A 12,575-nucleotide genomic window follows, 5' to 3' on the forward strand; every position below is an offset into this window, starting at 1 on the left:
TTAAGTTTGAAAAATAGGTTTATTTTAAACCAGTGGCATTGTGTGATAATCCTATATGGCATAACCAGTTAGAGCAAAGTTCCTGGATACATACAAATTTGCAGAAATTATCTTTTAATGTGTGTAATTTCTGTCCAGAGTTGAGGCAGTAGAACAGCACCACACTAAATGACAGGGAGTGCTCTCCACAGGGGCTCCAACATAGACTCTCAACTTCTGAGATATTCCCACTCACACAAATACCTATAAGTTTTTAAATTCTTTTTTATAGCATTTCTGCATGAAAGTCACACGGTAGCATCTACACATAAAACGACTGATAAAAATAATTTTCCTGTTATGTTTTACAGAATATATCTACATTTCCATCTGAATACCCAGACTGCAGGTCCAGCAGAGGGAGTTGACTTTGTTTGGTCTTAAGATGGCCTCCAAACCAGAAGCATGAAGCAGCACTGCTCTCTGGACCCCAAGTCTCTCTACAGAGGGTATGACCTGAAGGGAGATCACTAGAAAGGAAGGAACTGATGGCTTTATTATCCACATGCCATCTTTTTTTTTCTTTTTCTTTTTTGGTGGCTTCTCTGTACAAAAGGGATAAATACATTAAAATCCCAGATTCATTAGGAAAAACAAAAATACTGCAAAGCTTCACTCTTTCAGAGACAGACGTACAATCCATGCATGATACCTGCATTATATAAATTTCAGAAAATACTTTAAAAATAGGACCTCAGATACCCAGAACACCTGATGGACACAAAATACTTGAAGTGATGCCCCCCACTTAGTCCCTAAATAGGGCAATCTCATCATTACGTGATTTCTATCATATATGAATACAGTGAACTGAATCTTGTGTTCAGGCACACACAAACTGACAAATGAACTCATTTTTAAAGCCACAAAAGGAAGATCCAAGAAAGGTGCATGTTCGCTTGCCCCTTTTCATCCAAAAAGTGCCCAAAATGTCAACCCATGAGTTGAACAAGAATAGATGGATTCTGCAATTGTATATGGCTCTGACCATGGTAGTGAATACAGTAATTTATTAGCTGATTACCAACCCAGTGCCTCCTCCAGATAACACAAAGAAGCCTACATGCACACACAGCTACAACATGCAAAACACTCTGTCTTAAGAAGATATACAAAATAAACAGGCAGCATGACAGAGCTACTGCTGGGCATCTCAGAGTTGGGCAGGGAAGAGAGAGGATACCAAAAATGAGGGCTGCATCCTATTTTTGGTAGATTTGTATCCTGGCCAAAGCAGCCAGTAATACATGGGTATTCTGTGGCCCACAACACCCTAGGAAGCAGCAAGCTCAGAATCCCACTGTTAAGAGAACACTAACCCCGATTCCAATTTCTCCTCAGTCATTTAAGGCACACACTTTTTTTTTTTACACTGGTTCAGACAAAATATTCCCAACAGGTAGCCAGTCATTCATGGGCCCATCCTTCCTGCTGAACAGAATACTAGGAAGAGGCTATGGGTGTAAAGCAGCTGCATGGCATGGAATGGAAAGACATCCCTCACCCTCTTTTCTCTTATCTTCGAAAGCAGAGGGCACAGTTCAAGTAAAAGTTCAGCTTCCATCATCTTAAGTCTTTTCTTGATAGGAAAGCCATTTAATGGCAAGAATTGCTACTGAGAATTTGAAGTCTCAGCTTCCCTGCATAATATCTGCCTTGCCATATAAGCGATGAAAGCTGGTTACCAACTGTAAAGGCTAAAGAGCAAACAAACAGGTCTTCAGAAGCATGTCCCAGGCTGTATACAAAAATACAAGAGAACATGCAGCATTATTTATACAGTTACTGTATAAATACTCTCCCACCCACCCCCATTCAACACACACACACACACACACACACACACGAGAATTACACACAAAACCCTTCCACCAAGGAGAATCTTCACGGCAAGAGGCACTTGAATGATATGTGGAGAATCCCTATGAAAAAGGCCTTCCCCTCACAGTGATATGGGACAAAGAGAGACAAATAGATTCTCAAGACTCCATTTCCTCTTGATCAAGCGGTGGTGGCACAAAGCTAACTACTTCATCATAGGTTAGGCCTGGTGGAGAAAAAGAAAGACACATTGACTTTAGTGCAGCCGGTGGGTAACAGTTCCTTCCCTACAAGATAATGAATCACTCCTAGTTAATTCAATCCTGAGTCAATGAAGATTGTTGAACTAAAATTAAGTACTAGCTGTTTCCAGATTTGCACACTGGATTCACATAATTATGAAATGAAATCAAACCTTTATTAGGCATTATACAAATAAAAACCGTAAAAAGGAAAATAACATGTAAAAGCCTTGAAGTATATATAAAATACTTGGCCATCACAGCGGTCCAGCAAGTAGATTCAGGTCTGGCCTATAATTATGTGCCCTTTTTATATATACTTCAAGGCACATAATTATAGGCCAGACCTGAATCTACTTGCTGGACCGCTGTGATGGCCAAACTTGGCCCTCTAGCTATTTTGGGACTACAATTCCCATCATCCCTAACCACTGGTCCTGTTAGCTAGCTATGATGGGAGTTGTAGTCCCAAAACAGCTGGAGGACTAAGTTTGGTCATCACTGTGCTAGAACAAGGTGACAGAACACATGGCAGCTGCTAGCCCAGTTCTGTCAAGTCTACAAACTACTGTGGGGATTTGAAGTGCAGAATGCTGATGACTCTTTTTCCTCAAATCCTAATGAAGCAGTAGAATCCCCAATTATAGATATTTAGAATCTGCAGTGAGGTAGATTGGGCCAATAAGCAAATTCAGTAAGGATAAACTTACTGCTTTTGTGAGCAGCAGTTTCATGCAACACTATGCACAAACTGAGGAGAACATTGTGTTACAGACTTCACCCCTCGTGAACTGCACACCTCCACTTTGGCAACGGTTGGACAGGATGTGAGAAACATTGGATGTGTTCCACCTCCACCCCACCCCTCACAGAGCAAGGCTCCCCTCACTCCAGTTTGATTGTGACATCATGTATCCAGTTCTGATTAACTGCATATTATGCTGCCTACATTATTCCCTACAGAATTATTCAATCTGACAGAAGTCCCACTTCTTCAGTTTTTAAGGCAAATATGTTGCAAGTTGTAGAAAGCACTATTGACAGTGAACAGCACATGGAAATAAGAAGGGTTTTGTGAACCCCCACCAATTAGGTTCAGGCCTAATTTGACATCAAATTCAAAGGACTGTATTTTTTATTTATTTTTACAATATACCACCAGAACTGAGCTATTTTTCCCCCTGCCCCTACTTTGAATGAAGTAATACTGAGTTGCATTATATTTTATCAAGTTTTGCTTTCACTATATGAGCATACAGTAATAGTATTTGTGAATGCCACCCATCAAGACCTGTCTTACCAAATCAGTCTCCCAGAAAACTTACTTTTCCATTCTTCAATATCAAGTTCTCTGCTTTCGAAGGATTGATCATAGGGATCTGCCACTGGCTCATCATCTGGGTCATGATACTGCGTAAAATAGGCATGAGCCAATGCTTCAGCAGCAGTGATTCGTTTGTCTGTGTCCAGCACCAACATCTTCTCCAGCAAATCTACAGCTTCAGGGGTCAAGGGAGGAGGAAGAGAGAGAATTATTGTACAACAGTTCTTAAAAAGTCCCACCTAAAGCTGTAGGTCAGGAAACCTGTGGCCCTTCAGATGTGGCTAGACTACCACTCCCATCACCCCTGACCAATGGCCATAATGGCTGGGACTAATGGAAGTCAGGAGTCCAACATCAAGAGGGCCAAAAGTTCCCCATCCCAACTATAGTAGATAAGGATTCAGTCCCAGCAGTCCAAGGATTATTATAATTTCACAATGGAGAGTAATTTATGGTTCAAGCTGTACTTGGGAGTATTACTTTAATATATATCCCAAACGGTATGCAATCAATACCTGCTTTGCAAATAGCACCTGCAAGAAAACAAATCGGAGTGGACAGCTTTGGATTCCTCTTCAGACAGGAAGCTACAAGTAGTATTTAACAAACTAACACTTGGTTGTATTATCTCTTGAACCAAAATTTACAAATAAAGCAAGTTTTCACTAAGATGCAGAGTTGAACTTAATGAGCTGGGATAGCTCCGTCAGTAGAGCAGGAGACTCTTAATCTCAGGGTTGTGGGCTTGAGCCTCGCATTGACTTTGTTGAGAAAGGCAGTCCATAAAAATTTTAAATAGTTATTTCACCTCCTGGACAAAGAGCACTATTTTAAAACATCGGTCTGTCTCGAGAGACATTAAACATCTCAATGTTTGCATGTTGAATTCTCCACTGTAATGGAACTGCTGATAAGTCTTACCCAAGGGGTTGGCACCAATAAATACATTTTCAAAATTCATCTTCGGCATGTAAGACAAAGACTGTATGTAGTTTCTTGCCTGGATAAAAAGAAAAATGTTTTTTTAAGGTTGTGCCTCCTAATCATTATAAGCTCCTGTGAGTGCCTACTTTTTCCTGCTTGAGCTTAATCAGCATCTATCTTACCCTCATCCCCTTCTCATCCAGACTGACCACAGCGACAGAGATACAATTAACAAGCGTTGGAACTAGGGCACTATGAGTTGTAAGGCTGGAAGAACATTGCCTGTTATATACTGAAGGTTGCTGCAAGTGAGGACAAGTTCCTGGAGGTCAGCAGTGGCATCCAGGTGTCTTTATGTAGTTGAGCACTAACCAAATACAAATGTTGTTTCTGCAACTAACTAGAAGAGTCCCATTTGAACTGGATAGTTACAATCTGTTGACTACTTAATTAGAAAGTTTCAGCAAATTTGGTTCTCTTTTGTGGATTTTCATTACTTGCTATTAAAAGACCCAAAGTATAAGCTAATTATGCTGCCTACAGCTGTGCAGTAGCACATTTTAAAAAATCCTAGTTACTATAAAGGGAAGCCTTCTATCAGCTTAGGAAAGTTCACCAGTTGTGGCTCTATGCAGAGAAGCAGACCTTGCTTCGCTTATCAATGTTCTGACAACCTCCAAATTATACTATCATAATGTGCTCTGGATAGAGAGACGCGGGTGGCACCATGATCTAAACCACTGAGCCTCTTGGGCTTGCCTATCAGAAGGTCGGTGGTTCGAATTCCCATGACGGGGTGAGCTCCCGTTGCTCGGTCCCAGCTCCTGTCAACCTAGCAGTTTGAAAGCACGTCAAAAAAGGTGCAAGTAGATAAATAGGTACCGCTCTGGCGGGAAGGTAAAGGTGTTTCTGTGCACTGCTCTGGTTGCGCCAGAAGCGGCTTAGTCATGCTGGCCACATGACCCGGAAGCTGTACGCCGGCTCCCTCGGCCAATAAAGCGAGATGAGCGCCGCAACCCCAGAGTCGTCTGCGACTGGATTTTACTGTCGGGGGTCCTTTACCTTTACCTTTTTAATGTGCTCTGGAAACTCAGCTGCTAGAATGCTTGTGGGGGCTAGGTGTTTTGAGAACCTTACATAATACCAGTTTCACTGGTTGCCAGCTTGCTTCAAGGCTCAATGCAAAGTGATGGTTTTAGCCTTTAAAGACCTAAAGTGTTTGGCAGCAGGTTCTCTGATGGACTGCCAGCACCCATATGGGCCTGCCTGGGCCTTAAGAGCCTTAATCGCTAGTCCTCTGGCAGAGACAGACTTCTGTTGTAGTAGCTCCACCTCTATGAATTCATGAGACCCAATTATATTTGCCTTAAAGTAGATTCTGAACTGTTCAGGTCTATCTTCTGTTTAAGTGCAGTGTGCTGGGGTTTTTAAACACTGTTGGTTTAAGACTGTGAGACAGAGTTGTGATAATGTATTTAAGTGTTCTATGCTGTTTCAGTTTTGTGAGCAGCGTTAGTAGGACTATGCTCTGGAAGATGGGCTAAAGATCAATGAATAAAGAAATGTTTTGAACTGCAGACCACTATGCACACCCTGCCACATCTCACCTCATGGCTGGGCATCCTGTTAATGAGATATGCAGGGGGTGTCCCCGTCAGACGCATTATCTGCTGAAGCTGGTTAATATCTTAGGTGCCTAGTCAAGGGCTTTGTTAATATTTCAGCATCAGTGTGAACATACAATCAAGACAATTACGCAAAAGGCATCTAGTCTGCACACTACAGGCAATTACCACTCTGTGTGTCACACCATCTTTGTATTACAGGAAAGCGGACCAGAAAGTAAAATCAGAAAACAGTTAATAATCTTTCGGTAAAGCCAGATGCTTGCTCACTGTTTATAATAATCAATTGGCAGCCTTAAACTGGGTGCTGGCCCCTTTTAGAAACAGAAGTCACCTTGAACAAGGAAGTGAGCCAATTGATGGCTGCTAAAGATATACTATTTTGTTCTATCTGGCTCTACAAAGCTTAGATTTCACTCTTTTGCTGCACAAGCTAATACACTGAGGATGCAGTATCTGAGATACTCGTCCATATGAATGCTAATAGAGAAATATGCAATGTTAGAATGCTGTTCGCATTGCACAAAAATGTTAGGTGTCAGTGATCAAGAGAAAGCCAATTTAATGGCAACTATGGCAAAACAAACATCTGTACAGTGAATAGTAGTGCATAGTAGTCAGGTTAAGTTTCATGTAGCACATTTCTTTATACAGCATTTTATTTTGTTCAACTGCACATGATATATGGGGAGGAAAGAGGACAAGGATTTTTTTCAAGTATGTTGTCTAGCTATGCTTTAATTATATGCAGAACCAAATGAAGTCCTTTTACTGAAATAATTTTCTAGCCTAAAAAGTTTTCGCAACTTAAAAAATCTAGTTAATTTCCCTATTTAGATAATGTTGCTATTTGATACTATTTGACATTGCTACTTTGTCTACAAAAGCAAAAAACTTCTTATTTATTGGAATTCATGTCAAGTTGGGAGGGAGGAATCCTCCACAGTTCTTCCACCACTGTAGGATCTTTAATTAAACCACAGGCTCCAAACTGGCTGGAAAGTGAGCCTATTTTCAGGCCTTTATATGTTTCAGACGGGTATAAAGGGTATGCATATATGGAGATTACTACAGACTGGAAGTTTTAGAGATTCTATTATCTCCCTTAAATTAGACAACCAATGGAAACCGGTCCCGGGGAAACTGAATGTGTTAGCCTGAATATTACCAGCTTCCACATCAGTAAAGAAAGGCAAAGGCTATGTGTTTGTCAAGGCAGTTTGATTTACATTCTATTCAGATCTGATATCTTATGGTTACAACCCCCAACCTGCAAGTAAGATGGGTGGGGTAAGCAGGAGACCAATCTGCTTCAACTATAATGGCACCATCTCTTATTACCCCTCTAATACCCTCAAACACACAAGAGCAGCATGGCTCTTCTCTATCCCCCACCCAGTCAACGAAAGGGCTCATACACAGCAAGTATATGAACAAAAAAGCTGCTCCTCCCTGTTCTAAAAAGATACACAGCTCAAGTTTGGGGCACACAGAGGGAGTTAAAATCACTCTCTAACTTCAAATGCCCTGCTTTTCAATGCTGCCATTTTATACCTTTACTTACCTCCTGGCAATCATTCCTACATTTCATCTAAACAGTTTACATACTTTTTGCTACTTAACACACATCCAGTCAAGACTGCATCTGATCCATGTTTCATAGCAAGGGTGTGCCAGACAACCATCTGGTATGACCTAAGAAGAATCTTCATCTGCTACTTCATCTCAAATAACTGTATGAAGATGCTTAAGGTGACAAGCTGCTGTATTGCAGTATGCATTGTCATCTAATTCTGAATTTTTCACTCAGCATTGTTTTCTGGATAAGATCTGGGCCAAGTTGGCTGTGAACACATGTAGATACTGATACTGCAAAGCAGAAAGTTATGAGCAGATGCAGCCATTTAAAATCCCATTACTCCAAAGCAGACCCTTATTTAGAAGGCTATAAAGGGATGGGCTAGACTTTTCAGTACTCTCTTCAATGGATATACAGCACAGGTAAGAACACATGCTTTGTTCTTCTAAAAACACATGCTTTGGGGTTGGGTCCTATCAAACATGTTCTTTGTAAAATGCAATATGCACAGATGGCACTATAGAAACAATAAAAATCCATCTGTCAATATATGCTCGTTCTGAGGAGCCAGTTATTTCCTTAACCCAGAAAAAATGTTCCATTAAATTCTTGCAGTATGACCCAACTGCTGATTACTCGGTCCTCCTGAAGCAAAAACTAAGATGTACAAAAGGTGAAAAAGTAGGACTATAAGCATCATTGTCTTTCTTATCTACTTCATCTATTCACAGCACTTCACAGAAGGAAGAATCCTTTTTATTTTTATAACTTTTAAGTATTTTTCAAGTACCATCAGCCTAATTCCAGAAAACTACTGGGGGCTCAACAGCTGTGTTTGTTAAATACCTGCTTGTTGGTTAGCCTATGAAGAAGGGTAGTGTGATTGGTGGGAACAACCCCTTTCCCTGCCCTACCTACCTGAAAACTGCTGCTTTAATTCCCCATCTCCCTGTTCCAGCATCAGTTCTTCAAGCAGCAGACCTTAAGGGGGTAAGGCAGGGTAGGGGTACAGGTTTCTCACACTCCATTTAGTGATAGAAGAAGAAGAAGAAGAAGAAGAAGAAGAAGAAGAAGAAGAAGAAGAGGAGGAGGAGGAGGAGGAGGAGTTTGGACTTGATATCCTGCCTTTCACTCCCCGTAAGGAATCTCAAAGCGGCTAACAATCTCCTTTCCCTTCCTTCCCCACAACAAACACTCTGAGGTGAGTGATGCTGAGAGACTTCAGAGAAGTGTGACTAGCCTAAGGTCACCCAGCAGCTGGACGTGGAGGAGTGGGGAAGTGAACCCGGTTCACCAGATTACAAGTCCACTGCTCTTAACCACTACACCATGCAGGCTCTCCACCACCGGCAAACATGATTTAGTAAACAAATATGGATATGTTGAATCTGTGGGTTCCTTTCAGCTCATTTCCCCTCTTATTTCCGAACACGTTTTAATCTCTTCAGTAAGCCTAATCTAAATTAGGGTTCTTGTAGATCTATTTTAAATGAGTTTCTAATCAAAATATTTTATACAACAAAATCATCTATGCGTAAGTAGCAGTGACCAGTGTGATGAGAGTAGGCTACAGTGCTACCCTACTGAGTTGGCATTGCTGCTTCTTACTAGGATGCTGCAGGGATAGGGGAGGACCAGGCAGCAGTGGTGACAGGATTGCAGAGGCACACTGGTGAAGCCAAACCTGCACTCACACAGGGGCGCCTTCCCAACTTTCATTGCTATTCTGGTAAACTGCAACACCCAGCTGCTCCCTATGTTGAAGTGTAGAATGTAGATTAGCTATCATCCCATGAATGCAGAACAATCCTACTTATGGAGGGGAAACCCCAGCTGTAGCATTACTTCCATGCATATCACCTTTATGACTGAGCACTTTTAGGGCTGAGGTCAATGTTGTGATCCAACAGCAAGCTGTTTGCATTAGTGACAACAGGAATTTACTGTGTGGCTTTTAACATGATTCATGCTCATACTTGTTCCTAAACATTTCCCCCTTCTTGAAACAGTTTGTGAAAGAGCACTCAAAGCAAGTCCCAAAATCCAAGTTAAAGAAAGCACTATCCATTAGGAGATGTGATATATATGGGATATTGGTAGCAGCATGTGCCTAACAGCGTTTAACAAGAGTGTGCAATGAAGTACACAGTGTTCAGCTAAGCTTAGTATAGCCTACAGACAGAAAATAGAAGGTAAGATGGGACATGAAGACTAGTACAGAGGCAGAGGGGAGGATTCAAGATGTGTCCAAGGAAAATAAGATGTGTCTAAGGAAACAAGCTTAAGACAAAACTAACCAGGAAGGAGATAGATGCAGTCTACAAGCAAGCAAAGCAAAAGGGAAAACACAAAATCCAAAAAGGCAAGGCATTACAGTCAAGCTTTAAACTCACAGACTCTGAAGATATTTTCTTCAAAAGCTCAGGCCCTGGTGTTCCAACGAGTCTCAAAATGAGCTTCAACTGATCAATATCTAACGATGGACCATAAAGGAAAATGCTGGGACAAATAAAATGGGAGAAAAAAAATCACAGCAGCAGCCGAATAAAACTAAAGGGGAAAAAAGAAAACCAAATGTCTCAATCAAAATAATAATAAATAATAATAATAAGTAATATTAGCACACATCTAATGTAGAAGACACATACCATTTAAATAGCCACCTGATGAAAATCCTACACCCAAATCTGTTCAAGAAATGTGGACACATTTAGCCACATTTGTTTCTGCAAGCAGCTAACATATGGAGACAACTGCTTATGTGAGTGATCAATTGTTGCAAGGTTGAATTTACCCAATGTGGTTCCTCTTTCACAAGTTGCAATTTTCCTGTTCATGGAAGGGATGAGGCAATTCCTAATTCAGAATAGAATGAGTGCACCTAGAATCTTTAGAACTATAGCTTTACAGTCTAAATCTTTCTACCCTTAGAAGAGAAAATATACCCAAGCTTCTGCCCAAAGGAACTGAAACTGAAAACAGATTTGTTGAGGTTCTAAGGTTAAAGTGCTTTTTTTTTTGCTCTGCTCTGCGCTCTATATTCTAATTGCTCTACTAAGGCTTGTCCACCATTCCAAGCTACCATCAAATAGTGGCAAACATGCACATTTTGCAATCAGAATACAATGGTGATTAACAGGTATAATTGATGCTCTCTGTGATTATTTTAGGTTAGACCTATACTCCCAGTCATTAGTAATAGTTAAGATTTAGTGGCAGAAGCAGTATGGTAAAAGACTAGCATGCACGGGTGATAGTAAAAGTAGAAATTGCTCAAAACAAAACAAATAGAATAAAATTAAAAAATTCCTTCCAGTAGCACCTTAGAGACCAACTAAGTTAGTTATTGGTATGAGCTTTTGTGAGCATGCACACTTCTTCAGATACCAATAACTAACCTAGTTGGTCTCTAAGGTGTTACTGGAAGGAATTTTATTTTACTTATTTTTTTATTTTATTTTGTTTTGACTACGGCAGACCAACACGGCTACCTACCTGTAAGTAGAAATTGCTGTCACTTAACTTTTAAAGCTTGAGTAAAGTAGCAACTTTGAGGCTAATTTTAATAGTGCACAAAACCAATTTACCTCAACCTAGTGGACTCCCAACTCCTATCAACCCCAGCCTGCCCAGCCAATGGTCAGGAGATGGTGGGAAATTTAATCCAAAACATCTGGAGGGCACCAGGTTGGTAAAGGTTGGTAAATGCTTTCTAGGATGCTGGCTACTTCAGGTGCTGTCAACACTTCTACTTTGTAGAAGTTGGCGGTCAACACTATTTACACTCAGTCCTAATCCTTTTTGTGAAATCATTGACTTTTATTACAATTGGAGACCCCATGTCACCAAACCCATCTGGACATTTTATCATAGTATTTAATGGGCAGTTATATATATTTTAGGACGCGGGTGGCACTGTGGGTAAAACCTCAGCGCCTAGGGCTTGCCGATCGCATGGTCGGCGGTTCGAATCCCCGCCTCGGGGTGAGCTCCCGTCTTTCGGTCCCAGCTCCTGCCCACCTAGCAGTTCAAAAGCACCCCTAAAGTGCAAGTAGATAAATAGGTACCGCTTTCTAGCGGGAAGGTAAACGGCATTTCCGTGTGCTGCGCAGGTGCCAGCTCTCCAGAGCAGCTTCGTCACGCTGGCCACGTGACCCGGAAGTATCTCCGGACAGCACTGGCCCCCGGCCTCTTAAGTGAGATGGGTGCACAACCCTAGAGTCGGACACGACTGGCCCGTACGGGCAGGGGTACCTTTACCTTTATATGTATTTTAATGAGTTACACTTGCTTCCCTCCACTGTCCTCTCTGGGAGTTTTGCAGACAACAGCTAGCGTAACATAGCAGGGAAATGATTGAAAAAGTCCCACTCTTAGTCACAAACTCCTTAGGGACCCTAGAACTTATACCCCACCTGGAATTGCTATCCTTAAGATCAGAAAGCAGGCTTGGGGCTCATGAGAAATACTCCCAATGGTGGGGAGAGTAAGAAAAAGTTATTGACTGCATAGGAAATCCCATAGCTATTGGAGAGTGAGAACTTTCCAGCCCCTGAATATTAAAATCTAATCTCCTGAATTTGAAACTGCTTCAGGGCTGTCCTAAGGAGTGGCAGGATATAAATTCAATTTGCAAAATAATTCCCACCTTAGTTATACTAAGCCTTAAAGCAAGTTACTTTCTAGCAGTAACTTCCCAAAAGCTACTTTGTGAATTCTGGGCTGGATTTGAATTAAGGCCTCCAACCACAACCTGCACAATGTAGGCTCATCTTTGAAAGAAGATGCCAGTTTTCATCTATTTGCTTCAGCCTTCAGCCAGAACAAGTTAACACAAGTTTGTAAATTAAAACAAGGGAACACTATATAGTACAACCAAAAGTATGAATCCATGTGCCATTTAAATAATGGTAAGTCAACCATTTTCTGGTTGTTTGAAGTATTTGAAAGTTAAGTGCTATCTGAATGTAATGAAAACTATATCTGCTGTCAGTGCTATTTATTTTTTTACAGACTGTATG

At 41.1% G+C, this 12,575-nt stretch overlaps 1 protein-coding gene across 2 annotated transcripts in view; it reads right to left on the reverse strand.

Annotated features, from left to right (window-relative positions):
* Window positions 1–12,575, reverse strand: part of MAPK14 (mitogen-activated protein kinase 14) — a 32,446-nt gene continuing 19,871 nt past the window's right edge. Inside the window, exons 9-12 of one of the 2 annotated variants that reach the window (XM_083508680.1) lie at window positions 5,958–6,037; window positions 4,348–4,426; window positions 3,428–3,601; window positions 1–2,086 (exon numbers count right to left, since the gene is read on the reverse strand). In XM_083508680.1, the coding sequence (XP_083364806.1) occupies window positions 2,019–2,086; window positions 3,428–3,601; window positions 4,348–4,426; window positions 5,958–6,037 (401 nt within the window). In that variant the 3' untranslated portion in view covers window positions 1–2,018. Of the gene's footprint in view, window positions 2,087–3,427; window positions 3,602–4,347; window positions 4,427–5,957; window positions 6,038–9,947; window positions 10,028–12,575 lie in introns of both variants that reach the window. The other variant, XM_083508679.1, reaches the window with a different exon arrangement.

Source organism: Podarcis liolepis (assembly GCF_965112155.1).
Source record: "Podarcis liolepis genome assembly, chromosome: 6".
Lineage (NCBI taxonomy): Eukaryota > Metazoa > Chordata > Lepidosauria > Squamata > Lacertidae > Podarcis > Podarcis liolepis.